The 25,930-nt window shown below is 36.5% G+C and overlaps 3 protein-coding genes and 2 long non-coding RNA genes across 7 annotated transcripts; 2 read left to right on the top strand and 3 right to left on the bottom strand.

Moving 5' to 3' along the window:
* The first annotated feature begins 1,149 nt into the window (after positions 1–1,149).
* On the top strand, positions 1,150–6,487 carry LOC140958933 (uncharacterized). 2 transcript variants are annotated; one of them, XM_073416543.1, is made up of 4 exons: positions 1,150–1,294; positions 1,475–3,208; positions 3,577–4,670; positions 6,234–6,487. In XM_073416543.1, the coding sequence occupies exons 2-4, from the start codon at positions 1,733–1,735 to the stop codon at positions 6,352–6,354; spliced, it is 2,691 nt and encodes an 896-aa protein (XP_073272644.1). In that variant the 5' UTR covers positions 1,150–1,294; positions 1,475–1,732; the 3' UTR covers positions 6,355–6,487. The 2 variants fall into 2 exon arrangements, with proteins under 2 accessions (XP_073272644.1, XP_073272645.1); XM_073416544.1 differs by having other exon boundaries at positions 1,161–1,294; positions 1,496–3,208.
* Positions 4,326–6,225, bottom strand: LOC140958934 (uncharacterized). The gene is made up of 2 exons (XR_012171856.1): positions 4,626–6,225; positions 4,326–4,571 (listed from the first exon to the last, which is right to left on the bottom strand). It is a non-coding gene; the product is annotated as an uncharacterized lncRNA (long non-coding RNA).
* A 707-nt stretch (positions 6,488–7,194) lies between the features above and the next one.
* LOC140960339 (uncharacterized) lies at positions 7,195–11,676 on the bottom strand. 2 transcript variants are annotated; one of them, XM_073418581.1, is made up of 6 exons: positions 11,547–11,676; positions 10,724–10,827; positions 9,067–9,263; positions 8,489–8,689; positions 7,721–7,780; positions 7,195–7,580 (listed from the first exon to the last, which is right to left on the bottom strand). In XM_073418581.1, exons 2-6 carry the CDS (start codon positions 10,824–10,826, stop codon positions 7,416–7,418), a joined length of 726 nt encoding a protein of 241 aa, XP_073274682.1. In that variant the 5' UTR covers position 10,827; positions 11,547–11,676; the 3' UTR covers positions 7,195–7,415. The 2 variants fall into 2 exon arrangements, with proteins under 2 accessions (XP_073274682.1, XP_073274681.1); XM_073418580.1 differs by lacking the exon at positions 11,547–11,676 and adding an exon at positions 11,193–11,414.
* An 898-nt stretch (positions 11,677–12,574) lies between these two features.
* LOC140959862 (regulatory-associated protein of TOR 1-like) lies at positions 12,575–24,527 on the top strand. Its single transcript, XM_073417900.1, has 23 exons — positions 12,575–13,342; positions 13,935–14,037; positions 15,053–15,135; positions 15,314–15,472; positions 15,720–15,836; positions 15,924–16,081; positions 16,920–17,074; positions 17,167–17,311; positions 17,421–17,499; positions 17,665–17,766; positions 18,249–18,332; positions 18,427–18,537; positions 18,906–19,259; positions 19,403–19,589; positions 19,755–20,366; positions 20,506–20,838; positions 20,941–21,064; positions 21,886–22,010; positions 22,102–22,247; positions 22,384–22,485; positions 22,958–23,043; positions 23,451–23,535; positions 23,705–24,527. The coding sequence occupies exons 1-23, from the start codon at positions 13,004–13,006 to the stop codon at positions 24,041–24,043; spliced, it is 4,128 nt and encodes a 1,375-aa protein (XP_073274001.1). The 5' UTR covers positions 12,575–13,003; the 3' UTR covers positions 24,044–24,527.
* A 335-nt stretch (positions 24,528–24,862) lies between these two features.
* LOC140959863 (uncharacterized) lies at positions 24,863–25,440 on the bottom strand. The gene is made up of 2 exons (XR_012172069.1): positions 25,179–25,440; positions 24,863–25,089 (listed from the first exon to the last, which is right to left on the bottom strand). It is a non-coding gene; the product is annotated as an uncharacterized lncRNA (long non-coding RNA).
* Positions 25,441–25,930: the final 490 nt, after the last annotated feature.

The following is a 25,930-nucleotide window of genomic DNA, read 5'->3' as shown; positions in this document are numbered from 1 at the left end:
TACACAAATTGATGAATTTTATTTCAAATCTATGAATTTTTAGTCATTTGATTTGAAATCCTCTCACAAATACAGACATATCAATATAAATGGAACATAAAATAATCATTTTAAAATAGAAACTCTTCAAAACACTATTTAAATATATTTTAGAAATTCATCAATTCAACCATCAAATTTAAAGTTAAATATTAATAGATTTTATTATGCACGACTAAATGTGATTAAAATTTGTTAAGCACGACTCAATTTGATTCAAAAAGCTACTATGTCTCCCTACTATTTAAAAGAAATATTATTTTATTTTGATTTAACCATTTTAAATTTCATTCTTAAAATGTTTATGTGTAAATTATTTTTTTCAAAAGGAAATTTTTGGATAATTAGGTTATCTTCTAGTAATAATTGTAACTTATATATATTGCCAAAAATAATTATGCAAAATTTATTTTTAAACAAATGCAACTTAAGTAAGTACTTGTCAAATACAAATATGGTTGTATTCCTTGAAGCAAGTAAAAATGTTTATATACTATCTGAACTCACATGTCTCTTCACAAGTAAACATTGATACAAAATATTACAAATATAATATTTATATATGATATATGAGTATCAATTGTTTTAAAACTGATATAAAAAATAAGATTCAGAACATATTTATTAATATCAACATCTGCTACATATAATTGGGTACTCAAATATCATATACTAGATTTGAAACATTCAGCAATCACATATCATATATTAGTATCATATTTTCAATGTTTTGTACCGATTTTATCTGATAAAAGCAAATATGCCATTAATACAAATAATTGTTGTACATGTTTGAGTACTCAAAAATCGTATATTAGTATCAAAGTTGAAACAGTTGATAATCAAATATTGTATGTTAATATCATATTTCAATGTTTTGTAACGATTTTCATCTAAAAAACATAGAGGCCCAAAAAAATTTTTGGATTTAAAAATGCAAACACATATAATTTTTTCTGATAAAGACCGAGCTTAGACTAAAGTTCGAGAATTTAAAACAAATTTGCCAAATGTCCTCTCACAATATTATATTACCAATGATAAAATTAAAGACCGGTTTATTTTCGAGTTACTTCGGTCCAACACATTCAAACTTATTAAACACCAAATCCGGTAACCTACATTATCTCACTTCGCTTCATGTTCTCTCTTACTCACGAGAAAAAAATTCTGCCGTAAAAAATTTCACATATCATCGCCATCGATGCTTCAATCGACGTTCGGAGCCGCCGCGTCTCAAACGATCGTGACGTCCGTGAGTGCTTTAATTTATCATATACATTTTGGATTTTTTAAAGCATTATACTTGGCAATTATTCGTTTCTTGTCCGCTGGGTTTCGGAGCTTAAAGAATACGGTTCCGACAACCTTTTTGATGATTTATTGTATATGGGTAATCTGATAACGAATATAAGCATTCTTTGTGAAATTTTAGGTGTTCTGACTCGAATCGCAGTTTTAGGGTTTGGAGTAAACGCTGGAATTTGTATTGCATTCGAAGAATTTGAAAAAACAAGTGCGGAGGATTGGGTTGACAGGATTTCCAATACAGGGCTTGGATAGTTTTTGAAATCATATAGAGGTGGCATTCATAGGAGACATCTTTGATATTTTCTTTTGGGGAAGTTGGTACTGATCTGAAATTACTGTCAAATTCGAGACTGGGGAGTAGGGTTGGGGTACAAGGAGGATAATGTGTATACTTTGCGTGGTTCAAAAGTGGTCGCGGAGAGTTGCTACCATGTTGCCATGGCTAGTGATACCTCTCATTGGGTTATGGGGTTTGTCGCAGCTCTTGCCACCTGCTTTCCGTTTTGAAATCACGTCGCCCAGGCTTGCTTGTCTGTTCGTGCTGTTAGTAACTTTGTTTTGGTATGAAGTTCTGATGCCTCAGTTGTCAGCATGGCGGGTCAGGAGGAATGCCTTTTTTAGGGAGAGGAAGAGGCTTGAGGCTATCCAAATGCATAAGTTGAGAAAGACAGCCACACGGAGGTGCAGGAATTGTCTTACTCCATACAGGGATCAAAATCCAGGTGGGGGCAAGTTTATGTGCTCTTACTGTGGCCATATTTCCAAGAGGCCAGTTCTGGATCTTCCTGTGCCTCCGGGGATGGGTAAGTCAGGGATATTATATGATTTGGTTGGGAAAGGTGGAAAGATACTGAATGGGAAGACTTGGTCAGGTGATGGTCTGATGTGTGGCCAGGACTGGTTGGAGGATGGGAGCTTGGTTGGCGCACCTTTTTCTGGAAAGTCGAGTTATTGGAAGAAGAATGGTTGTGGGTTTCATTGCGAGGACGACCATTGTTTGGCAGAGAAGTCTTATTCTCGCCTTTTTGTTTTTATTTGCAAATCGGTTGCATCATTTTTCTTCACTATAATGTGGCGTTGGAGAAAGATTTTCGGGGTTAGTTCTGCTGCGGATGATGGTTCAACTGATGCACAATACACAGATATGCTGGATACTCGAAGCGAGAATGAAGCGAATGGCCTGGAAAGTAGAGGAGAGAAAGCTCGCAGAAAAGCTGAGGAGAAGAGGCAAGCTAAATTAGAAAAGGAGCTTATGGAAGAGGAGGAAAGAAAACAGAGAGAAGAGGTTTCTAGGCTGGTTGAAGAGCAAAGGAGATTGCGTGATTCAAAACTGGAGACTGAGAAAGACTGTGGAAAAGGGTCCACTTGGGCAAAGAAAATAGATGTTAAAAAAGAAGCCGAGAGGAAGCGTCAGGAAAGAAAAAAGGAAAGAGATAGAGGATCCAGTAAAAGCAATTCCGATGCGGAGGAGTTGGAAAAGAGATCGGCTAAGGAAAGTGAGCGAAACAAGAATGAAGGCGATGGACGGGAACAACGTAGAAATTTACCTGAAAGTATGAAATCTCACAGCACACAAGCAGGGCATGGTTTTAGAAGTGCTACTGCAAGCAATCAATATAGATTGAATACAGGAACAAGGTACTTGGATCGCATGAGAGGCAGTTTTTTATCTTCTTCCAGAGCATTCGCCGGAGGCAGTTTTTTTGGAAAGAGTGCTAATGCATCTGCTCTTTCAAGAGAGCAGAAATCTAACATATCAATAGATCATTCTCACACTTCTTTGTCTAAGAAAGAGACTGCAGACCGTGTATCTGGGAGATCAAATGTAAATGGAGATGATAAGACTGCCAGCCGCCCAGTATTACTTCTTATTTCATTTCTTATTTATTTTTCAATTTGGAGGCTCCGCCTTTTTCCAATTTTAAAGGAGTTATTACTTATTTGGTTTATAAAGAAGAATCTGGTTCTGTAGAAGATCTTGATTTCGCTAGTTGTGACTGATGATATCTCTAAATCCCTTTTCCACTCTATGTTGTATTAGAATATGTTTCTGTTGCTATTGCCTAAGGCCCTAAACTAAAAATTGAGAAGGATTTTCAGAGAACTTGATTTATTATTTTTATATTGGTTAGGTAAATTCTGGACAATATGCTGGTATATTTAATCGCATGTTTCTCTTGTTCTATTAGGTTGTCTTCACAGTTTTTCCTGATGTTTTCACTGCAGGTGTTCATTGAATCTCAACCATGTACAGCGCCTAAAAAATCATGGCAACAATTATTTACCAGTTCATCCAATGTTTCTCTACCCTCTAATCCTAATGTCTTAAGCAAACCAAATGTGAAATGTTTGACAGAAGTTCAGAGCCCGCCTTATTCTGGCCAAACTACTGAACCACAATCATATGACAACCCTGTCACTTTTGGACTACCATCACCAGTCGCTTTACATCCATGCCCTTTTGGATCAACGAGACATAGCACAGATCTTACAATACCTTCTCCTGCCTTGTTTTCTAAGATAGGTGATGCCCCACATCCATTTTTGCCAGAGGAGTCGGAGATTTTTGAAGATCCTTGTTATGTTCCTGATCCCATATCCTTGCTAGGGCCTGTTTCTGAATCCCTTGAGAATTTTCAGATGGACCTTGGCATTGTGACAGATCTAGGATTGGATAAACCATGTGCTGTGAAGACAATAGCTCCACCATCTGAAACTACCAAGCCATCACCCATTGAGTCCCCTTTGTCACGATCACGAGTTTCTGAGGAAAAGCGTACTAGTTCTTTGGTTTCCCCTGGAGTTCCAAAGCCTAATGATTACTCAAATAATGTGAATGATAGTGGAACGTGGCAGATGTGGAAAAGCTCTCCTATTGTTCAGGATGGTCTAGATTTACTGGGTGGGCATGTCAACTGGTTTGTGAATTCGGAAATGAACGAGCCAAAGAAGGAAGATATCAATTCAGTACCTCATAAGACAATAGCTTCACTATTTGAGAATGATGAGCAAGTCATTCCTTGCACTCATTCTTCTCCTGATGTTTTATTTGGCAACTATCAGAGTGGTGGAAAATATAACGATTCTTTGCCTGCTAGCATAGATGGTCCATGGTTACCAAAACCTTTATATGGACTGGATCCAAGTGGGAAGAATCATGTTTTGGTGAAATCTAAGGAAGAAGCTACTCAGAATACTCCCATCCGTGGAGACTACGATGGCTCTGCCACTAAATTTGAGATGTCTACAACTGCCACTAAATTTGAGATGTCTACAACTGCCACTAAATTTGAGATGTCTACAAGTAATTCGTGGGCAAAGTAAGAACAATAAACTAGATTCTATTTTAAACTTGTATCTCTTAGTTGTTACGATGAAATAAGAACTTCTGATTGTTAGAGCATTCGTATAGAATATGATTTGCTTTAATTGTGTTTTGCTGTATGACCATCTTCATCATCACAATTATGACAATGTCATTTTTGTTTGTGTAGAGATTGCTCGTGCTGTTTAAACTTTAAAGTCATGTCCATGCAAATAATGAAATTAAGTTGCATTGCAAAGTTTACTTTCAGGGTTGTTGTCCACCATAAGCTCGTATTTGTTTTAAGATGTCTGTTGGTTCATTTTAAAATAAATTTCAGGAGTAACTAATTTACTGCCATAACATAATTGTATTATATTTTCGAAAACCTCACTTTATCCTTGTCTATTTGTTTATTCATAGCATGTAATTGTTTGTAATAGAGACTACTTAACATTCTGCAGCATGAGTTTGTTTCTTTATTAATATTATTTTCTAACAGAAACATAATTATTAAGCTTGACACATGTCCACAATGGAAATGTTTCACAATTTCTTTTTTTTTTTCCGGAAAAATTGAGTTAAGTTGTTTCAAATGAAAAAAATTGATGAGTTTAGTAAGAAATATGGTGAGCACACTTGTGTGTATGTTTTATTAAATTGTGAATTCTGCATCTTTGTTTTGATTCTTGGAGTTTTCTGAGCAATGTAATTAACACAAAGCTCTCCAGCTGTCCAGACTATTTTCCTCCTCTGTTAAATTTACTTCTAGAATCAAGTTTGTATGCATCTCTTGACGATAATGTTAAAGCACTAACTTCTTCCATCCGACTTCTTCATTGCAAATTTTCCTTTTTCCTCCTTGGTTGATTGCAGTGCTATTTACATCTAAATCTGACCATTCTGACCTTGTGAATTCGTCCCCATGCTTGAATTACTTTCCTTTGCTTCCTCTTATGGGCGTCTTGCCCATACTTCAATTTCTTTGAGTATGGGGGTTTTGATAACTGAGGGTCATCAAAATACGGAGATGTGTAAGATTTGAAATGGCTTGTTTAAGTTGGTGACGAATGTGCTGTGGTTGGTGACGAATGTTCTGTGGTTAAAGACTTTAAACTTGATGGGTGATGACGGTGTTGCTAGTGGTGGTTAGTAACTTAGTGGCATGGGGCAAGGGGATTGAAGCTTTGAGCTGTGTGAGGAGAAACAGGGGCAAACGTGGAAGGGAAAGGCTTTTGTTTCACGAAGTGATAATTTTTTATACTTGTTTATCTGGAGGGATATCTTCATGTTTGGAAATTGCTCATTTATTTGGGAGCAAACAGTGCACGAGTTTGTTCTTGCTTTCATGTCTACATTCCATTCGCAGTTGGTGGAGCAATGTAGGACATGATAATCATGATTTATACATTGTTCCACATAGCTTATTACATATAGCTCATGAGTTGTTTTGTTTCCATGCTTTCGTTTGCCAAGCTCAGACAAATTTGCCTATTCGATGAATTGCTTTCTATAGCTGTGATGCCTACATCTTGGTTTGTTTTGTGGTGCTGATCTTCTTGTGTTGTTTCCCTTGCAGGAAAGATTGGAGTTTGCAGGGTTCAAAAGATGGCGCTGGAAGCCTTCCATCGAATAGACCCGCAAACATTGGGGGTCTATTTTCCACTCCAGATGTACAATCTCTTTGGTCTTATGAGTGAAATTAAAAAAGAAAACAAAAAAAAAGGAGAAGAGAAGGAAATTGACATTACCGAAGATGAGTTTTGTAAACTGGACTTGTTATTGTATCTTCCTTCTCTTTTATCTATATATACAAAGGAGATTTAATTAGTTAACCACAGTCTACTTGAATTTTGCATTTTAGATTAGATATGTTGTTTTGTGTCTCATGGTTCACAAGCATATCCGAATGGCATGCTATCAAATAAGTTTGAAATTAATTTTTTCAAATATGTGATTCGACTATTTGCAGAGCATGAGATGAAATCCAATGATGGATATATAAAAAATAGTAATGGATCGGTTTGAACATTTTGAAGATCGAAGCTATTTGGTATTCCGTAACCCTGGGGACGTTTACTTTCTTCTAGAAAAAGTTTGCCACACCCATTTTTCAAAATCATCCTACATGAACATGTGCTTAGTTGGGCAGACTAATTTTTTTTCAAGATTAACACTGAAGAATCATACATTATTTGTTTTGAATTTAGATGTTTGTGTGAACATTTTGTATAGAAATCAATGTGATGTAGCATAAAATAATCCTTGTAAATGTGTAAGATATTTCCAGTTCTAAAATTTTCTAGGGAAAATGTAAAGGTTAGGATCTTTAAAAACTTCCTAATTTTCCACCATGTTACTTCAAAGTTGACGTAAAAATTATAATGTTTTATGGCAAATTTTGATGCAAAGGTTCCCACACTGATACTTGTTAGTTCCTTGTGCACTTACATTATTTGTAAGATTGAATTCTCAAGTCTCGTCACTTATAAAATTTGACCGTACGAACAGAAATAAATGCAATATTAAGGAAAACCTCCAAACATTGAATCAGCCCTGTAGATACATTGATGCGGGAAGAATACAATTTACAGCGAACCAAATATTCGATATCAGTCACTTGCCATACTACTGTACTAGCCCATAGCACGATGTAATCTTTTTTCCTTCTTGTTCTTTTTTAATAACAATACAATGTAATAAAGCCGTATATTTTACATCACATGAATAACAAATACAAACTGGTTGATAATTACTTTCATCAAGATGCAGACTGCATGGTTGTATCTGTCCTACTCGCTACCACTGCTTGTTCTGCCGCAACTTCATCACAAACATGCAATATAGTGCATACATCATTTGTTTCTAAGAATTTCTCCGCGTTGACAAGAATAATAGGCGCATATTCAAATACCAATCTTTTACACTGCAAAAGAACAAAAATCAAACCAAACTAATGAGCTTTCACAGAAAGAAATGTTAGCACTGCACTATGCTATTCTCGATCACAAGTAAAGCCCATCAGATTGAAGCATGGCTAACTAAATGAATTTCATGTGTGCTCACCTTTTGGACATTATTTTTGATTGAGTTACATGCCTTTAGGAGCAGCTCGACCACTTCCAACTGAAACAACAAATAAATAAATCAATGTCAGAGCCCATGTTTCATGAATTCAAATATAAATTCTACAGTCGAGTTATCATATTGAAAATAATTAGCTAGTTTTCAGCAGTGATTTTGAAAACAAATGAGCACTGCAATCAAACAGTAAGCACAAAAGCAGAAAAAAATGATTCAGCTTAATATCACATAATTGCGAATAACTATATTCTGGATGTATGCTGAATGATTATTATTCACAGTCCTAAAATCATTTGATTGAGGGTGTGATAACTCCAAGGAATGTCTACAATATTTCTTCGAGGTTCTTGGTCTCTAATTGTCCTGCATGGACTTGACATAGCTCCCATAGCAACCATGTTAGTATTGATAAATATGCATGACATACACACTCAATGTCCCACATTTGTATTTTCTTCTTCGATCTTTTCAGCGAGAAACTTTTAATGAACCTCTTCAAATGATTCCACCAGCCATTGTCTTATTATTACAAGACAGATACTGAATCTGTTGTCACCAACAGGCTGCATTCCTATTAGGAACGTATGCAAACACCTAACAATCTATCCATAAGACAACAATTGCGCCCTTCACGATTATAAGATCACGAAGGTAGAGCTACCGTTGCAAAACAAAATCTGCATCAATAGTTTGCAAGATCAATTGTCTTGATGATTATATGGTGCTTATCAGCTGAAGGCACGAATTTACCTCAGTGTCGGGATCTTTCAACTTCAATAGGGCTTCTGCTACCAAATTGTGGCACACATCACATTTATTATTCTTAGAGAGATCCAGGGGAAAGGAAATCACTACTTCACAAAGACCAAACTTTTGGCAGAAACCATCAGGTTCTATTGAGGAAACCTCCATGAAAAATAGAGGGGCATAATAGTCCACCAAAGTTACACACTGCAGGAAATAAAAAATAATCACAGGAAGTGCTCGGAATAAGATATCAGAATAAGAACAAATAAAATCTAGTCTTATAAAATTAGCTGTTTCTGAAACTTACCCGAATTCTGAAGTTCCATGTTTTTTTATATAATATATTTTCTTTTTTATTTTTAACATTTTTTTCAAAGAATAACCTACAGTGCTTAACTAAGTCAATTAAATTAGAATTTTGTCTTCCATTCTATATGATATGCCCTAAAAATAGCAGACATTACATAGGATGGCGGCCATATTTTCATATGGTTAGCACTATACACTCGTAGGTCATATCAGTGATTATTGAAACTTTCGTTTAATACATCTAAGCTTAGGCCCAAGGGTTTCTTAAATACCTGCTTGCTGAATGTTGGTATCCTAGCGCAGGTTTTGTGAAGGATTTCAATGATCTCGGTTTGGGTTTTGTTCTCTGAGAGGTAATTAAGAGCGTCTGCAGAAAATTCTTCACACAATGAACACAAGTTTTCGTTCTTGGTAACTTCTTCCATATGTGGAGATTCTCCCCCTGACAGCTTGTTATATGACTGCTGAACTGCACACAGAAGGTAGAAATTAGTATTCACTGCAAACAATTATTGTTGAAAGTCAAGACAGAACATTGTTTTATTCAAAAAAGACACGATTGACACAAGAAACTAAATAAATTTGCTCAAATTTATTCATAATCAGAAAGAGTGTTATGTGAAGGAAGGGCTGCTGGTGATTCTAGGCAGCAAATTAACATTCCAAGGATTGGTGCTAACGTGGTACACCACATGGGAACTCAATGGTGCTGAAACACAAACACATTGGATGAGTGACCAATGCAAAATGCAATAGATATGCATGAAAGCCATGTCATAATACTAATACTAAATTATAAGTGTCTGATGAGTCTTTTTATCTGGCTTCTGGACACAATAATAATATATTCTCAATATGGGACCTTATCTAACAAATGCACAAGAGTTGGCCACGTGTGATAAAGGGATAAAGCCATTATTAAGGTTCTATATGATGTATAGAGTTCAATGTATTTCACAGCTATGCAAGAAGACAAGACTAGGAAAGGATTGTGGTCTTCTTCTCCATCATTCTGGAGTAAAAACCCAGCTGCTAGGTGAACATGACAGTCACCTAGAGTACATCGCGAAACCCGCCTAGTGAAAGTTCCGTGACACCTACAGTTCATCATGTAACTCACCCAATTCCCTCCTGTACCTTCTGCAATTTTTGGTAAAGCAAAAGTGTGCCGCCACCAAGTAAAGGATAAATATTTTTACTCATGGAAGCTGTTGTGGCATGTCATACACAAGCATATAGTCTAGCATGAAGAATTGACATAAAAATACACCAATGACTAGAAGAACTAAAGAGGAAAAAAGGATAAAAATTGAATGACACAGAAGTATAGCATGCAAAATTCTATCAAGTCCTTTTTTTCCCAGGTTAATCACAAAGCTGCCATGTTAACGAGTGTTTGTAGACGGTTGAGGTATTTTGTGCAAATGGCTAGTTGATAAAATCATCTGGAGATATGTTATAAGACATAAAAATATTGGAAAAGTTAATATTATCTGTCTAATGGCGAGAGATGATCAGCATAAACTTCTACTGCATCAACTTTCAACATAACATGTTCAGAAGGTTCTACCAGCAAATAGGTTGTGATATTTAGCTGGAGAGAGTTTGCAGAAAATTAAAGAAAGTAAAGAGGAAAAAAATTGGGCTCAGATGGGAAATCAAGAAGAATGCACTTAATGATTTGTGTATTTGAAGAATCTAACATGGAACACAATGCATTTACTAGTCAACCTATACCATACATGCCTTAATTATTTGTAGGATATTGGCCAAGCTAAGAAAGACAGCAACTAAGTGTATCTGAGGCAAGACCACACCTTTCGGCCAAAGTACTACTTCTAACTTCCCTACCCCAAACCACGATCAATAAGTTGTTACTCCATAGTTTTCATCAGTTGAAGCAGGAAGAGTTTTGTCAGATATACAAACCTGAAATCATTTTTTTATTGAAGTCGGCAGAAGTCAGATCTCTAGCATTACAGCACCAGAAGATGCTGACTATGAATAAAAATAGGAGCACCCTCGTATCCATGCTGCAACAAATGAAAATGTCAGCCCAAAATACAGGAATTTTAGCAAGTACACAATATAACACCCCCTCGCAACAATTTCAAAACACTTGCTAACCAACAGCTAAAATCACTCGGTGAACCCAATATCTTGAATCAAAACACTTGACAAAAGGAATAAAATGGAGTATTAAGAAAGGTACATATCTACAATAAGATAATTGCACTGAAAGGGTTGATAGAGCATAAAGAAAGGTACATATCTACAAGAAGATAATAGCACTGAAAGGTTGATACTTTCTGGTAAAATAATACTTAGGTAGTTTTCTGGTAAAACCATAGTGCTTGCAAGTGATTGAAAAAAAGAAAGTGATATTTGCAAACACTACCATAACGACCAAGTCATCAAACAGGTGATGTTTGGATGGTTTCGCCCGTTAGTGATAAGCTTCTCTTTCTTTTGCATTGAACAATCATCCTAATATTTCTCGATTGATTAAAAACCACATAACATGATCAGAATAGGATTCGATCAATTCGGTAACGCCCAACTCGGATAATCCCATTATAACACCGAAACTTCCTATGGTGAAGATGCCCCCAATTAATCCAACAGGCAGAAAGGATTCAATATTAATTCAGACTGTGCTTAAATCGTTTCCAAATTTCCAACACACAAAAACATCACTAATATAAAAGGCAATCAATCGGAACTGGAAACTGACAAATCAAAGAATTCTGACCTGGCCAAAAGGTGAAATTTCAGGTCCAGAGCGAATTCTTCCCTCTCTGAGCAATCAACCAAATTGATGATTGCTTAGTCTTACATACGTGTTATTAATACACCTCGAATAACTAACGTGGACCACTCGTAATGATGTATCACCAATTTTTATCGATGAGACGGATCAATCCTATCGATTATTACAATAAAAAATAATACTCTTTGTATAAAAAATAATATTTTTTCATGGATGACCTAAATAAGAGATCCGTCTCACAAAATACGACCCGTGAGACTATCTCACTCGAGTTTTTGTCTAAGAAAATTACTACTTTGTGTTCGGACTCATGAATTTTAAATATATTTTTTATTTAAAAGAAAAGCAACAACATCAATTTCAAATTCACAATTATATGTTTATATTTCAATGTTAATTTGAATGAATTTCAATAAATGATAATGTCATTTGAAATATATTATATTGTGTAATTGATATGTAAATAACTAATATAAATGTTTAATATTCGATATATTGTTTACACTAAAAATATAAACGAAACACTAAAACTTGTGTGAGACATCTTCACAGGTCAATTTTGTGAAACACGTACTCTATTTGGGTCGTCTATAAAAAAATATTAATTTTTATGCAAAAAAAAATATTACTCTAAGTGTTTGTAACATTCTTTTTCTTTGATTGTCTCACAATAAATCTATTCTTCTAAACAAAACTTAATTTTTAAATTGAACGACTGTTTTAAATTGAAAATAATTTCGTTTTAATATTTTAATATTATTTGATCAAATTAAAAATTATAATAACAAATATAACACGTATACATCTTTTATTAATATCAATTAAGTCAACACGTCTCATGTAATGTATATTAAAAAACAATATATTTATAGAATATACATATTTTTTTAAAGGAAGATATATTCAAATTAATCGGGTTTATTTTTCTTTCATTTTATATCCCCAACTCCGAGTATATAAAATAGAATTATTATACCAAAAATAAAGCAGAATATAGAAGGAATACAAAGACTAATTAATAACATTTTCCACTTCCCCTTTCGTGAATTGTGCACAATAGCCGCACTTCACCTCTTCTCTGTGCTTTGTATAATACATGTATATCTACGCTTCCATCGGCCCCTCCGCCGCCGCCGATATTCGCTCTGCCGCAGTCTAGGGTCTTCCAGAGCTGGATTCTCCGTACTTCCCTCTCTCCATCTCCTTGCGCCGTTCTTTTACAGGCTTCGTCGATTAATCGTCACCTCTTCTCAAACACCCGCCTTTCTATATCTATCTCTGTCTTTCATTCTTCCCTAAAAATTGGAACTGAAGGATCCCAAAGTTCTTCGTCTTATCCGATCAATTGGGGCGATTAGGGTTTTTTTTCATGAGTTTCCCGGCAAAATCAGTCCGACCAGGGCAGGGCTGAAAAAACTTGGGAAATTGGTTGAAATTTTATGGCATTGGGGGATTTGATGGCTGCATCTCGATTTTCTCAATCTTCAGCAGCCGTCTCTAACCACTTGGAGGAGTTCTCCTCAAATGAAACTCACGTGGAGGAGGATGGTGAGAGAAGTGTTAATAGTAGCAATAGCGTTGATAATAATAACGATAATGCCAGGGATTTTAGTGAGACAGCCAGCAGTAGCTACGTAGTTATGACCACTACCACCAGCATGGCGTACTTGCCGCAGACTTTAGTGTTGTGTGAGTTCAGGCATGATGGTTTTGAGGAGTGCGTGCCTTCGGGCCCGTCAGACAGTGGGCTGGTCTCAAAATGGCGGCCTCGGGATCGAGTAAGCTCCCTGATCTTATCTCTTAATTTTGTTTGCTGATTTATGAATATAATGTTCTTTCCTGTTTACCCTTGTGCATTAATTGTGTGAATCCACACTGCATATGTGAATACGGGCATTAAATCTTATCTTTTGTGGTGGTATAATCTGTGAAGAAAGAGAGTTTGTCACTCACCGAGTTGAAATGAAGACGATGGCTTGTCCAGCTTTTGTGGTGTCCGTCTCCTTGTTAAGACCCTGCCCCTCTTCCAACACTTTCCATCTTTAGCTTTTCTGAAGCCATTCTTCTAAATTCACCCTAGCTACTTTTTTATATGCCGTTCGGGTTCGATATCAGAACTTTGACATTTGCTTTGCTTGGAATTGGATGAAATCAATGTTTTCTGGTGCTAGAATTCTAGTGTTGTGTTATCATAAGCAGTATTCTATCGCTAACTGATTGAAGTGGTTTCGAGGTGTTTTCTTTGAATGTAGAATTTCACGTCGCTGGTGGTATGTCAGTGAGTTGATGATCTTTTTTGTTGAAGGGTTTCTGTTGATCATTTTTTCATTTAAAAAATTATTCGTGTTACCTCTAAAATCATCATTGCAGATGAAGACTGGTTGTGTTGCTCTGGTTCTGTGTTTAAACATTAGTGTTGATCCACCCGATGTAATAAAGATATCTCCTTGTGCACGTATGGAATGCTGGATCGGTAAATTCGTCTTCCTTAATTAATTTTGGTCACCACTTACTTGATTGACCTAATATATTTGACTGTAATATTAATTTATGCCATTATATCTGGAACTTATCTTAACTTTTGTACAAAGCTAGTGGCAGGATGGTATTTTTTCAGAGAGGCTATTCACAGGCATTGCCTTTTTCTACTGCTCTAGATTTTCACAGTATCACCAATTCCATGTCATGTGCATGCCTTGGCGCTAGCTTTGTGATTTGAAAATGGCTGGTTTAGCGTTTTGTATATGAACTTTGTGGGTGTCCATAAAGGAAACTGCTTTGCTCTTCAATTTAAAGCGAGTAGTTGGTATGTAAATATATTGGTTTAGGCTATGGTGAAGGGTGTAAAGTATTTTTTCACGTGGCCGGTTCCATTTTGGGAAGAAGTTGTTTGAACAGAAAATGATAAATCATTGTCGGACTGAAAGGAGATCAGCAAGGGAAGCTTTTTCCTCTGTTATTTTTATCTATTTTGCAATTCAGAAAATCTCTTTTTTTTTTGCGAAACCCGAAGTAAAAAGGCTGCTGCTATTGGTTGGTTACTTTCTTTTCATTTTTTTTTGCTTGGGCTCTGTTTTTTGGATTTAAGGAAAGTGTAGAGGATTTCAGCACTTTTGTATACTTTACAGATTTCATACAATTTGAAAATATGCAAGATTTGTCTTTGACATATTGATTGTGAATCAGGACGTGTTTGATGGATTTCAAAAATGTATTGTGACCCGTGAGGATGATGGTTACCTATCACTGAACCACATCCTTCATGTCTTTTGTTTTATTTAAGAAGAGTAGAAGACCTAGATCTTCTGGTGTTATGATAGTGGAGGTTTTTATGAAGATGGCATGATTGTTATGACTTTATTTTATTTCCTTGTGGAAAATTTGTTATGAATTTATTTTGTTCACACAGCTAGGACGTAAATTTCAAGTTGTTTATAAATTATAATTGATCATACAAGTTAATGTCTTTTATCACTATTTTTTTGTAGACCCTTTCACAATGGCACCTCAGAAAGCGCTTGAAACAATAGGAAGAACCTTGAACCAACAATATGAGCGGTGGCAACCAAAGGTATGTAAATATTTTTCTCTTATTTTGGTGCTTTGGTTTTATAATTTGTTATGCTATAATTCTGATATAATATAGTAGTATGATTAGTTTATATAAATGAACAGAGATAGAGAGATTATGCATTTGATACTCATGCTAGGGTGATTAAATTTATGTTAATTTGTCGATGCTTGAGCAGGCTCGTTACGAAATTTCATTGGATCCCACTGTTGATGAAATCAAGAAACTATGCACTAAATGTCGCAAATATGCAAAATCTGAGAGAGTTCTTTTTCACTATAATGGTCATGGTGTACCGAAGCCTACTCCTAATGGTGAAATTTGGCTGTTTAATAAGGTCCGTTTGCTGAGACCACATCTTTTGTGCCCTCAGTGCATTAATCCTGTACTTGGAAAATGTAATGTGAACTGGTTTGGGTGTTTTTACTTAACCATGTGGTTGTAAGTCAAGACTTATAACCCTAATATATTGGAATGTTTTATAAAAAAGGTAATGTTGCTAATTACATGGTCTGGCAAAAATAATCCATCCAGTTTAACTAAAATTTTTCCTCTCCCCCTGTTCTCATTTGCTGTTCCCGCAGAGTTATACACAGTACATCCCTTTGCCAATCAGTGATCTGGATTCCTGGTTGAAGACACCCTCTATATATGTTTTCGATTGTTCTGCTGCTGGGATGATTGTTAGTGCCTTCATTGAGGTACTCGACAATAAACATGACCCAGTAAAACAGCTATTTTTTTTTGCTCTACCAACTTATCTTTAAAATAATCTTCTCTTATTACAGCTCCAGGATTACAGCTCTTCAAGTTCAGGACCTTCCATGAGGGATTGTATTTTGCTGGCAGCATGTGAAGCTCATGAGACTCTTCCTCAGAGTGTTGAATTTCCTGCTGATATATTTACTTCTTGCCTCACAACCCCAATAAAAATGGCATTAAGATGGTGACTCTCGGCTCATTATTTTTGGTCTCAATTATTGTTATTTGATTGTTAAGAGTGCTTCTATCGACTGCTCTTAATTTCATGGTGGGGATGAATATGAACTAGCTACTTCCCGTAATTCTCAGCATCATTTTCTGATGTATCATATACTTCCAACACGTCATATCCGCAGGAAATTAGTCTAGCTTCAAATGCTATTTATATTTTTATTTTCTAAGTGCAAGCCTTAAAGTTGAACACACAGAAGAATGTTTATTCTCCTTGTAATAATACAAACTGTTAGCTGTCAGTGGTTAATGACTCAGCACATTTATTTGCATGCACCCAATATCAAATTGTTCCTCACAAGCTCTGTAATCTGGATCTCTCTGTGTTTGTCAGTGTCTTGGATAACTGTCACCATCCTTCTTTAAGTTTTCAAACTTGCTTAGTATTATGGTCGACATTTCGGTTCACTTCTCAGTTTGCCACTGAATTTTCTGTCTTTCTGCTCAGTTTGCTGTATGATTTCTCCTTATTTATGGTTGCTTTCAATAAATGTTTTTCTGAACATGTTTGACAGTTTGGTGCTGATGACATGGTATGTTTGCATGTTGACAATTATATGTCGTTCTCTGTTATTTATTCTTAATATTCCTTAAGTTCGTCTCATGATATGAACTCTAGGCATCATATGTGTTCTGGTGATTTCAGTTTATTTGGGTGACAGAACATTTATGACATGTACTTTTCTTGTTTGGGTGGGGGCGGGTTATTGTGCTTCTCAACGTGGCGGCGTGGCCTCTTTCTGCTTTTATGTATTATTTTATATTTTATAATCATTGATTCTTGATTTAAGGTTTTGCGCCCGCTCGTTGCTTCACGAGTCATTTGATTATTCTTTAATTGATAAAATTCCTGGTCGCCAAACTGACCGGAAAACCCTACTTGGTGAGTTGAACTGGATATTTACAGCTGTGACTGACACTATAGCCTGGAATGTACTTCCTCGTGGTAATGATAGATATATAATTGTACGAAGTCTATTTTTTCTTTAGCATGCATTTTGGTAAATACTAAATGCCAGTGAATATTGGATTCTGCAGAATTGTTCCAGAAATTGTTCAGACAAGATCTTTTAGTTGCTAGCATGTTCCGGAATTTTTTACTTGCTGAAAGGATTATGCGCTCTGCTAATTGTTCTCCAATTTCATATCCAGTTTTGCCACCAACTCATCAACATCATATGTGGTAATTGCAAGTGTCTTCCTTGTATTTCTAACTACTCCTGAAATTTAATTGGATCAAGAATCAAGAATCAAGATCCATCTGTTCATTATTTTTTGATTCTGAATTATAGGGATGCTTGGGACATGGCTGCTGAAATATGCCTTTCTCAGCTTCCAGCTTTAGTTGAGGATCCTAATGCAGAGTTCCAGGTATTAACTGTTGATTTGTTTTTTGTATGCATTCTATGTTATATTTTTTTGCTGGGTGGAAATTGAAAATGTGAGCACATCTGCATGAAAGTTTTTTTTTTAATGTGATTACTGACTAATGAATAAGCGACCCTTCTACAATGTTTTGGTTGCTGTTCTCTCCAGATCAGTCCATTTTTTACTGAGCAGTTAACAGCTTTTGAGGTGTGGCTTGATCATGGATCAGAATATAAAAAGCCACCTGAACAGTTACCAATTGTTCTTCAGGTAGGGTTTACTCGATGTTCCTAGTCAATTATTTCTCAACTCTTGATGAATTTCTGGGATGCTACTCATGTAGAAAGTTCCATTTTTTTATGTTAGAATTTTTTGGTACTGGATGAGTTTGTGCTGTATTAAACAAGTTCACTGACTAATACATTTGAACAATTTTGATAATAATATAATATTGGTGGTCAATTTTGATGGGAGAGGGTTTAGTCTTCAAAGAAATGGTTGAAAACAACTACTGATGACATTTAAATCCCAAGTTGATGAGCCAGTCTTTCTGAAATACGCTTTCTGAAGAACCTAAAGTAACCGTGGTCTTTTTCAAGCTTAGAGTTAAACTGTCGTTTAATATTTTGTTCCTAACACAATTCACTGGTTATTTTCTATGGATTCTTTTAATAATTGCTATTCCTATATGATAATTTATTCTGTTAAGTTTTGAAAACCTGTGGACCTCTATTTTTTAATGAATTTCTCAGGTTTTACTCAGCCAGTGCCATAGATTTCGTGCATTGGTTCTTCTCGGTAGATTTTTGGACATGGGGCCTTGGGCTGTGGATCTGGTATTTCTTACTGGCTTTGATGATTATTATGTTAACTAGTAGCTGGAGTGTATACCTCAGAATAGTTACATATTTGCTTGCATACCTTATTTAGGCATTGTCTGTCGGAATATTTCCTTATGTGTTAAAGCTTCTGGCGACTACCACCCCAGAGCTACGTCAAATTCTTGTGTTCATCTGGACAAAGATTCTTGCACTCGATAAGGTGCAGTATATCTTTTCCTTTTTCTTCTCTCCCTCTTGAGATTTTTTGATTCAAACTTTTGTAAACTATTGGGATTTATCCCTCATGCTTACAAAAGTAACTTTAGATGATGAATCTTGTTGTCATAGCAGACTCCGCCAGCAACCATAATATTTCCAGTGAACTACTTTTGGGATTGGGCCGAAACAAACTAAATTCCTAGAATTGCCATTTCTATTTGATTTGTCCATGTTTAGAATAACCTTTTATTGAAACAACATTTGTAATATGTAAGAATATCTCGGCTTATTATCTTTTTATTTATGTACTTCCCTTTTTATTGGAATGCAAGGATGTTGAACTATGGCGATAACTTCCTATCTCTACAGTCTTGTCAGGTTGATCTCGTGAAGGATGGTGGGCACACATATTTCATTAGGTTTCTTGACAGCGTGGAAGCATATCCGGAGCAACGAGCAATGGCTGCATTTGTTTTGGCTGTCATTGTAGATGGTCACAGGCGGGGTCAGGAAGTATGCACGGAAGCTGGTCTCATACATGTTTGTCTCAAAAATCTTCAAAACTCCTCACCAAATGAGGCACAAACTGAACCTCTATTTCTTCAATGGATATGTTTGTGCCTTGGTAAGTTGTGGGAAGATTTTTTGGAGGCTCAAATGATAGGTTTGCAGGCTGATGCTCTTGCTGTTGTTGAACCTCTACTTTCAGAGCCGCAGCCCGAGGTTTGTCACTTCGTTAACTGCATGATTTATTTGCATGCATGTTATGAAAATTCTGGTGTATCAGGCCACTAAAATAAACAAACGTGCACTTTCCAATGCTTAGTTTGATGGGCATATTTTAAATTTGAATCACATTTATTTAGGTTCGGGCAGCAGCTGTTTTTTCTCTGGGAACTTTACTTGATTTTGGATTTGACGCAACAAGAGATGATCTTGGAGATGAAGACTATGATGATGATGAAAAAATTAAGGCCGAAGCTGGTGTTATTAAGAGTCTGTTGAGTGTTGTTTCTGATGGAAGCCCACTGGTGCGAGCTGAAGTTGCCGTGGGTACGTACATTTTGAATGCTTGTGCTTGCCTCTGTTAAAAAATGTTTTATTCCTCAAATTCCTGGTCATGAAACCCTTTTCAGGAATTTTTTTCTAAATCATCTGACAACTGAATTTTCTTATTATTAATTTGAACTGCGATGAATTTATTCCTCTGGCAAACAGCTCTGGCTCGTTTCGCCTTTGGTCACAACAAACATATTAAGTCGGTTGCTGCTGCTTATTGGAAGCCCCAATCCAACTCAGTGCTTGCAACTCTGCCTTCTTTTGCGATCAGTGGTTCTGGTAATGGATACACAACTCCGGTTCATTACAAGGCACCTGGAAATAGAGTTCCATCTCCAGTTGGTCCTTTATTGCGGGTTGGAAATGACAGTCAGGCGGTGACTCGTGATGGGAGAGTCTCCTCTGGTAGCCCTCTTGCTACCTCTGGAATAATGCATGGATCCCCACTTTCTGATGATTCCTCACAGCATTCTGATTCTGGTGCATTAAATGACTTTGTTAGCAATGGAGTTGTTAACCATTCAAGACGAAGGCCACTAGATAATTCATTATATTCGCAATGTGTATTGGCTATGTGTACTCTAGCGAAGGATCCATCACCACGCGTTGCCAGTCTTGGGCGAAGAGTATTATCCATTATTGGTATTGAACAAGTGACAAAATCGGTTAAATCTGCTGGTGGAAGTGTTCATCCCAATGAATCATCCACAACGGCAACCACCAGTCTTTCTGGACTGGCTCGTTCCTCTTCTTGGTTTGAACTGAATGGTGGTAAGATGATTATCTTGGTGGTTTGTGGCATGATAGTTAGAATTTGGTTGTTTACATCTTTAGTTCTTGCTGTTGAAAGCCTAGTGTGTTGTGTCCTTTATGTTCTGGAATTGTGTCTTATTTTTTTCTGTTTGTGTAGGAGGCCGTCTGCCATTGACATTTAGAACCCCTCCAGTTAGTCCTCCCAGACCAAACTACATGACACGGATACGGAGAGTAAGCTCCTTGGATTTTAGGCCGCACCTAATGAATCCTCCAGACTCAGGACTTGCTGATTCACTATTAGGTTCTTCTGGACTATCTGGAGCTTCTGAGCGTAGTTTTCTTCCACAATCGACGATCTATAATTGGAGCTGTGGTCACTTTTCAAAGCCACTTCTTACGGCAGTGGATGATAGCGAAGATATAATTGTTAGAAGAGAAAAAAACGAGAAACAAGCGCTAGACTACATTGTGAAATGTCAACACTCTGGTTGGTATATTCAACTGATTGGTGTTGTCCCTGATCTTTTCTCTCACGCTTCTCATTTTGACAAACAACTTCATGATTGAACCATATTACTTGCGTTTTCAGCTGTGAGTAAACTGCATAATCAAATAGCCGGTTGGGATACCAGATTTGTGACTGGTACCAAGACCACACTGTTACAGCCCTTTTCGCCTGTTGTGATTGCTTCAGATGAAAATGAAAAGATTAGGTGGGTGAAATTGGTGCACTTTGGCACTATATGTTTCACCAATTGATTGGATGTGTCATTGAATTTTAGTCAATCTATCAGTTTTTTGGTGCAAATGCTTTTATTGTCTAGAATATTTATTTGGAAAGGCTGATCATATAAGAATTTCATACTTGTACTTTTGTAAGGGATGAGTTTTTCTTTTGGTAGCTGTTTGGTACGTTTGGAGTTCACGTCACCTCTTATCTAAAGTTTTCACCTTGTAGCATTGTTTCATTATTGTGCCCTTGTTCTAATTAGTTATTGTGCCCTTGTTCTAATTAGTGTGAAGTTGACATGGGGGAATATGGGGTCAAAAGCATTTTGTAAATACTATTTTTTTGGGTGAAATAGTGTTGATTAACCAACCATAAAGATGAAGCTAACTTTGACTTGCTTCATCAGGAAAATATAGCACATTAAGAAGCATGGTCGCGATGTCAAGATAATTATTTGTCATTGCATATGTTGGTTTATTGGCAAATGTGATCGTAAAAGCGCTTGTCATTTGATTTTGTTCTGTGAGGAGTCGTCGGAATATATTAATGCTTAACCTTCCTCGTGATCGAACTCAAGTTTTGGTGGACTTGCCATCTGTCTTATGCTTGATTTTTGAACTTCTTGTGAAAAGTTTGTACAGGGCTCTGGAGGCTATTCTTGTATGACTCCTTTTAAAAAAAAATATTTGATCCATAGTCTCTGGTGGTTGAGCAGTTCTTGAGTTTGCTCTGTTATGTTGTCAGTGTGATTCATTTGTTTATGCTTGACATTTTACTCTGCTTTCTCGGTATGTGATATGATAGGGTATGGAATTATGAGGAAGCTACTCTTCTTAACAGTTTTGATAACCATGATTATCCTGATAAAGGCGTTTCGAAGCTCTGTCTTGTAAATGAGCTTGATGAGAACTTGCTCCTTGTAGCTTCAAGTAAATTCCTTTCTCAAGTTTGCTCGACACTTTTGCTTGTATCTGTCAATAATTTTTAAAATTGATCTGTACCCTACTTAATTGGAATTAGATGATGGAAACATTCGGATTTGGAAAAATTTCACCTCAAAAGGGGAGCAGAAATTAGTTACTGCATTTGCTTCAATTCGTGGTCACAGACCTGGTGTACGTGCTGTGAATGCTGTTGTTGATTGGCAGCAGCAGTCTGGATATCTTGTAGGTTCTACAGCTTACTGTGGTTTATGCTAGCTATTTTCTGCAAATTTAATACCCAAGACACACTTGGACAAATGTACTACTTGGTATTTTTATCATGCTTTTCTTATACATGCCTTCTGTGCTTCCGTACTAGTTTGCATCAGGCGAAATTTCATCTATCACAGCGTGGGATCTGGATAAAGAGCAACTCGTCAGCACTATTCCCTTGACATCCGATTCTAGCATCTCAACATTGGTGGGTTTTACTTAGAAATTATTCAGATTGGAAAATGGCTAAGATGAGGAATTACATCATCCAAATTTTTCATCCTGTTGCTTTTGAAATGGGTCTTTTTTTTTATTTGTCAAATTAACCCTAATGATTTTCCGTGGCCATTGTTGTCTGAATGCATTGTACGATTTTACTTAATAAGTAATATTTGTGATGGTTGGTGGTTTTATAATTATTTTTGTTGGAGTTAAAATCGGATATGTTAAGTTGCAAATCACACGTGATCTTACTACGTCAGTTTAGTGTCTAGGACTTCTCTTCTTCCTCTTGCACATACAAGTCTCCTTATTACTAATCATTAAATTAATCTGCGATTGCTTAATGTGTTCAATAACCCTCTCTGCCTTCATGGTTGCTTTCTAACCACTTTTGTCTACCCTGTCCTTTTTACAAATTCAGAGTTTCTTATGAGCCGATTTGTTTGTGCATCACGTAGGCTGTTTCTCAAGTTCATGGTGGTCAATTTGCTGCTGGTTTTGTGGATGGCTATGTCCGGTTATATGACATTCGTGCTCCTGAAATGTAAGAATTTTTTGTTTGTTTTATCACCCCGAGGCCATTATGAGCTCCATGGTGCTTTGTTTCCACTTTTATGCACTTTGATTGGAATCTGAATATTTGTCCTTTCATCCTCTCATGACGAGACAGCTTGTTGCCATGTTTCAGCAAGAAGCTTTTGTGGGCCATGCTTGCAAACCTTTTATATTGGTTACTGTGCAACTGCTTAGATGTTTCTTGGGCAGTCTAGTTAAGATTGTGCTTGTCAGCCGTTCATCTATAACACTTGGTTACTATTTAATAAATGGACTCATGATTCCTGATCTATGTTTATTATGCATGTTTTGGCTGTTTATCCTGCATTAAAACTATTTTTTTTAAGTGTATGTTTAACTATCTGCTTTCTCTGTATTTTTGCATGCTTGATTTAGGCTGGTTAGTGAAACCCAACCTCACACCCAACGCGTTGAAAGAGTTGTAGGGATGGGCTTCCAACCTGGACTTGAACCGGCAAAGGTGACTCTCTTTCTCTCCATGTGATGGCTTCATCACGTGCTCGTCTTACTGTTGTTTCTGCAATGTTCCTGCCGTAGTAGCGGCCGTGGAATACCTAATATGAATGAGGTTGAGTCTATGTTGATGGCTAGTGCAGCTTCATCACCATCTTTTTTCTTTCCTTAAACAGCTCGTCAGTGCATCCCAGGCTGGTAATATCCAGTTTCTTGACATGAGAGCCGCCAAAAAGACATACCTCACCATCGAAGCCCATAGGGGATCACTTACAGCATTGGCCATTCATCGGCATGCACCCCTTGTTGCTAGTGGCTCTGCTAAGCAATTTATCAAAATATTCAACTTGACGGGTGATCAGTTAGGCACCATTAGGTATCACCCCACTTTCATGGCTCAGAAGATTGGATCTGTTAGCTGCCTTACCTTCCATCCCTATCAAGTTCTGCTGGCTGCCGGAGCGGCTGATTCTTGTGTTTCAATATATGCCGATGAGATCTCTCCACCAAAATGAGCACAAAACTATTATGACATTTGAAAGCCTTTTGTAGAGTGATGGAGGTTGACAGAATATGATCTTGGAATGAAGGATTTGCAATTCGACCAGTACACTTGGAATGAAGGATTTGCAAATCGACCAGTACACAGTTCACGTTTTCTAACAATCGGGTTTCATCAAGAGTGGTGACATAAATGGGTTCGGATTTGAAAGTGAATAATATATTATTTGGCCTCCTCTCTCGAGTTCTCAAAAGTTGGGAAGAATCAACTTTTTCCCGTGGAGGCTATGGCAAATAATCTGTTTATAGGTGAAGAAAGCTGTAAGTATGTCAATTTTTCTTCATTTTTTCTTTGGTTCTTTTTGGTGTGCTTTCTCTCGTGTTGCTTTCTTTCCTCTGTCCTCCTTCCCTTTCGTCATCTTCTTTTCGTACCTTTTAGAACAGATTCAAACTTTGTCCAATCTGTACAGTTCTATTAGTATTTATTTATATTATTCAGCCTGCTACCTTTTAGCTCAACATTTATTTCCTTCTTGACAACATATATTTGCAGCTTGCTAGTGGGCTTTACAAAGATAAATATGTTGTTTGTCAAAAAATGCTTAGAATTCACTTTAATTATTGTCTGCACGCATATTTGCAATGTTGTTAATCACAACCGCCCTCAACTCGATAACTATATTCAACTCATTCGTTACTTTCAGGAGACAGATTCTAGTACCTTATTTCTTCCCAAGTACGACAAACTCGACGGATACATGCTTGTGCATCTGCGTTAATATGAAATAATGTACTTTAGAAGAATGATTCCGAAGGAAAACCGATACTCTACCACTCTGATATTGGTTTACCACAAACGTATTTGATGAATACCGTTCGGTATTTACTTGTGCAATGGCTGTTGAATTGCTATCATATATACCACACGACCTCTCTAACCTGCTACCCACGACTTTAAAATCCCATGAATTTTCTTCCTTGTTACTGCCTGAGATTATGTCCAACTCAGTCATCAGGGTCTGAGCTTAAAAAGTTGCCATTTTCTGTGTGCACTCAATATCTAAAAAATACCATCAGCAAGAAAAGCCCTGATTTGCAAAATCTAGATTTATCGCAAGAAAGTAAAACTACCAAATATGCGAAGTGTACCTTTTTCTTGAAAGTGACGATGATATTGCCTTGAGCATCGGCGAGGACATGACGGCCATGAAGACTCAGCAGCTTTTCTTTCACAGTAAACATAACATTCCCTTTATCATCAGTGACCACAAAATTGCCTCAAGTGACGGCTTGAGATGGATTTCATCTGGAAAACAGAATTGCTGGCCAATTACAGCACCGAGCACATCCATTTCCTGTCCTTTTCGATTGAGTTGACAAAGCTTGTAAATAACGTCGACTCTTGCATTCAATTGATACCACTCAGTATGATATGTTTATTTTGGATTCCAGTAGTATAAATGGAAGGTTCTGTTTTATCATAGGAGGTTATGCTCTCATTAGTAGGTCTCTTGTAAGACGGTCTCACGAATCTTTATCTGTGAGACGAGTCAATGTTACCGATATTCACAATAAAAAGTAATACTCTTAGCATAAAAAGTAATATTTTTTCATAGATGACCCAAATAAGAGATCTGTCTCACAAAATACGACCCATGAGACCATCTCACACAAGTTTTTGTCATCTCCCATTAATTAATTAAAAACTTAAAAAGAGATTCCAACCGCCACAAATTCTTATTTTAATAGCTCATCATTTGTCGATTCTGCTCCTATTTATTCAATTCTCAGAGACAATATATTCTTTTTTACGAAAATAAATAACAATTTATTATATAATTAGTTTAGAAAATGATAGCGGACAAATATCATTAGTCATTACAATAATAATTTTCATGATT

The sequence above is a fragment of the Primulina huaijiensis genome, chromosome 15 (assembly GCF_012295235.1).
Source record: "Primulina huaijiensis isolate GDHJ02 chromosome 15, ASM1229523v2, whole genome shotgun sequence".
Taxonomy (NCBI): Eukaryota; Viridiplantae; Streptophyta; class Magnoliopsida; order Lamiales; family Gesneriaceae; genus Primulina; species Primulina huaijiensis.
The sequence above is the reverse complement of the archived record's forward strand: the minus strand, read 5'-3'. Positions and strand labels throughout refer to the sequence as shown.

Coding starts and splice junctions, on each gene's coding strand:
- LOC140958933 (XM_073416543.1), top strand. CDS start 1,733: ATGTGTATACTTTGCGTGGTTCAAAAGTGGTCGCGGAGAGTTGCTACC. Junction 3,209..3,576: donor ATAAGACTGCCAGCCGCCCA/GTATTACTTCTT, acceptor TTTTCACTGCAG/GTGTTCATTGAATCTCAACC. Junction 4,671..6,233: donor ACAAGTAATTCGTGGGCAAA/GTAAGAACAATA, acceptor TTTCCCTTGCAG/GAAAGATTGGAGTTTGCAGG.
- LOC140960339 (XM_073418580.1), bottom strand. CDS start 11,269: ATGCAAAAGAAAGAGAAGCTTATCACTAACGGGCGAAACCATCCAAAC. Junction 10,828..11,192: donor TTGATGACTTGGTCGTTATG/GTAGTGTTTGCA, acceptor CATTTGTTGCAG/CATGGATACGAGGGTGCTCC. Junction 7,581..7,720: donor TCAAAAATAATGTCCAAAAG/GTGAGCACACAT, acceptor GTTCTTTTGCAG/TGTAAAAGATTGGTATTTGA.
- LOC140959862 (XM_073417900.1), top strand. CDS start 13,004: ATGGCATTGGGGGATTTGATGGCTGCATCTCGATTTTCTCAATCTTCA. Junction 15,837..15,923: donor TTGTTAGTGCCTTCATTGAG/GTACTCGACAAT, acceptor CTCTTATTACAG/CTCCAGGATTACAGCTCTTC. Junction 22,248..22,383: donor AGCAGCAGTCTGGATATCTT/GTAGGTTCTACA, acceptor CTTCCGTACTAG/TTTGCATCAGGCGAAATTTC.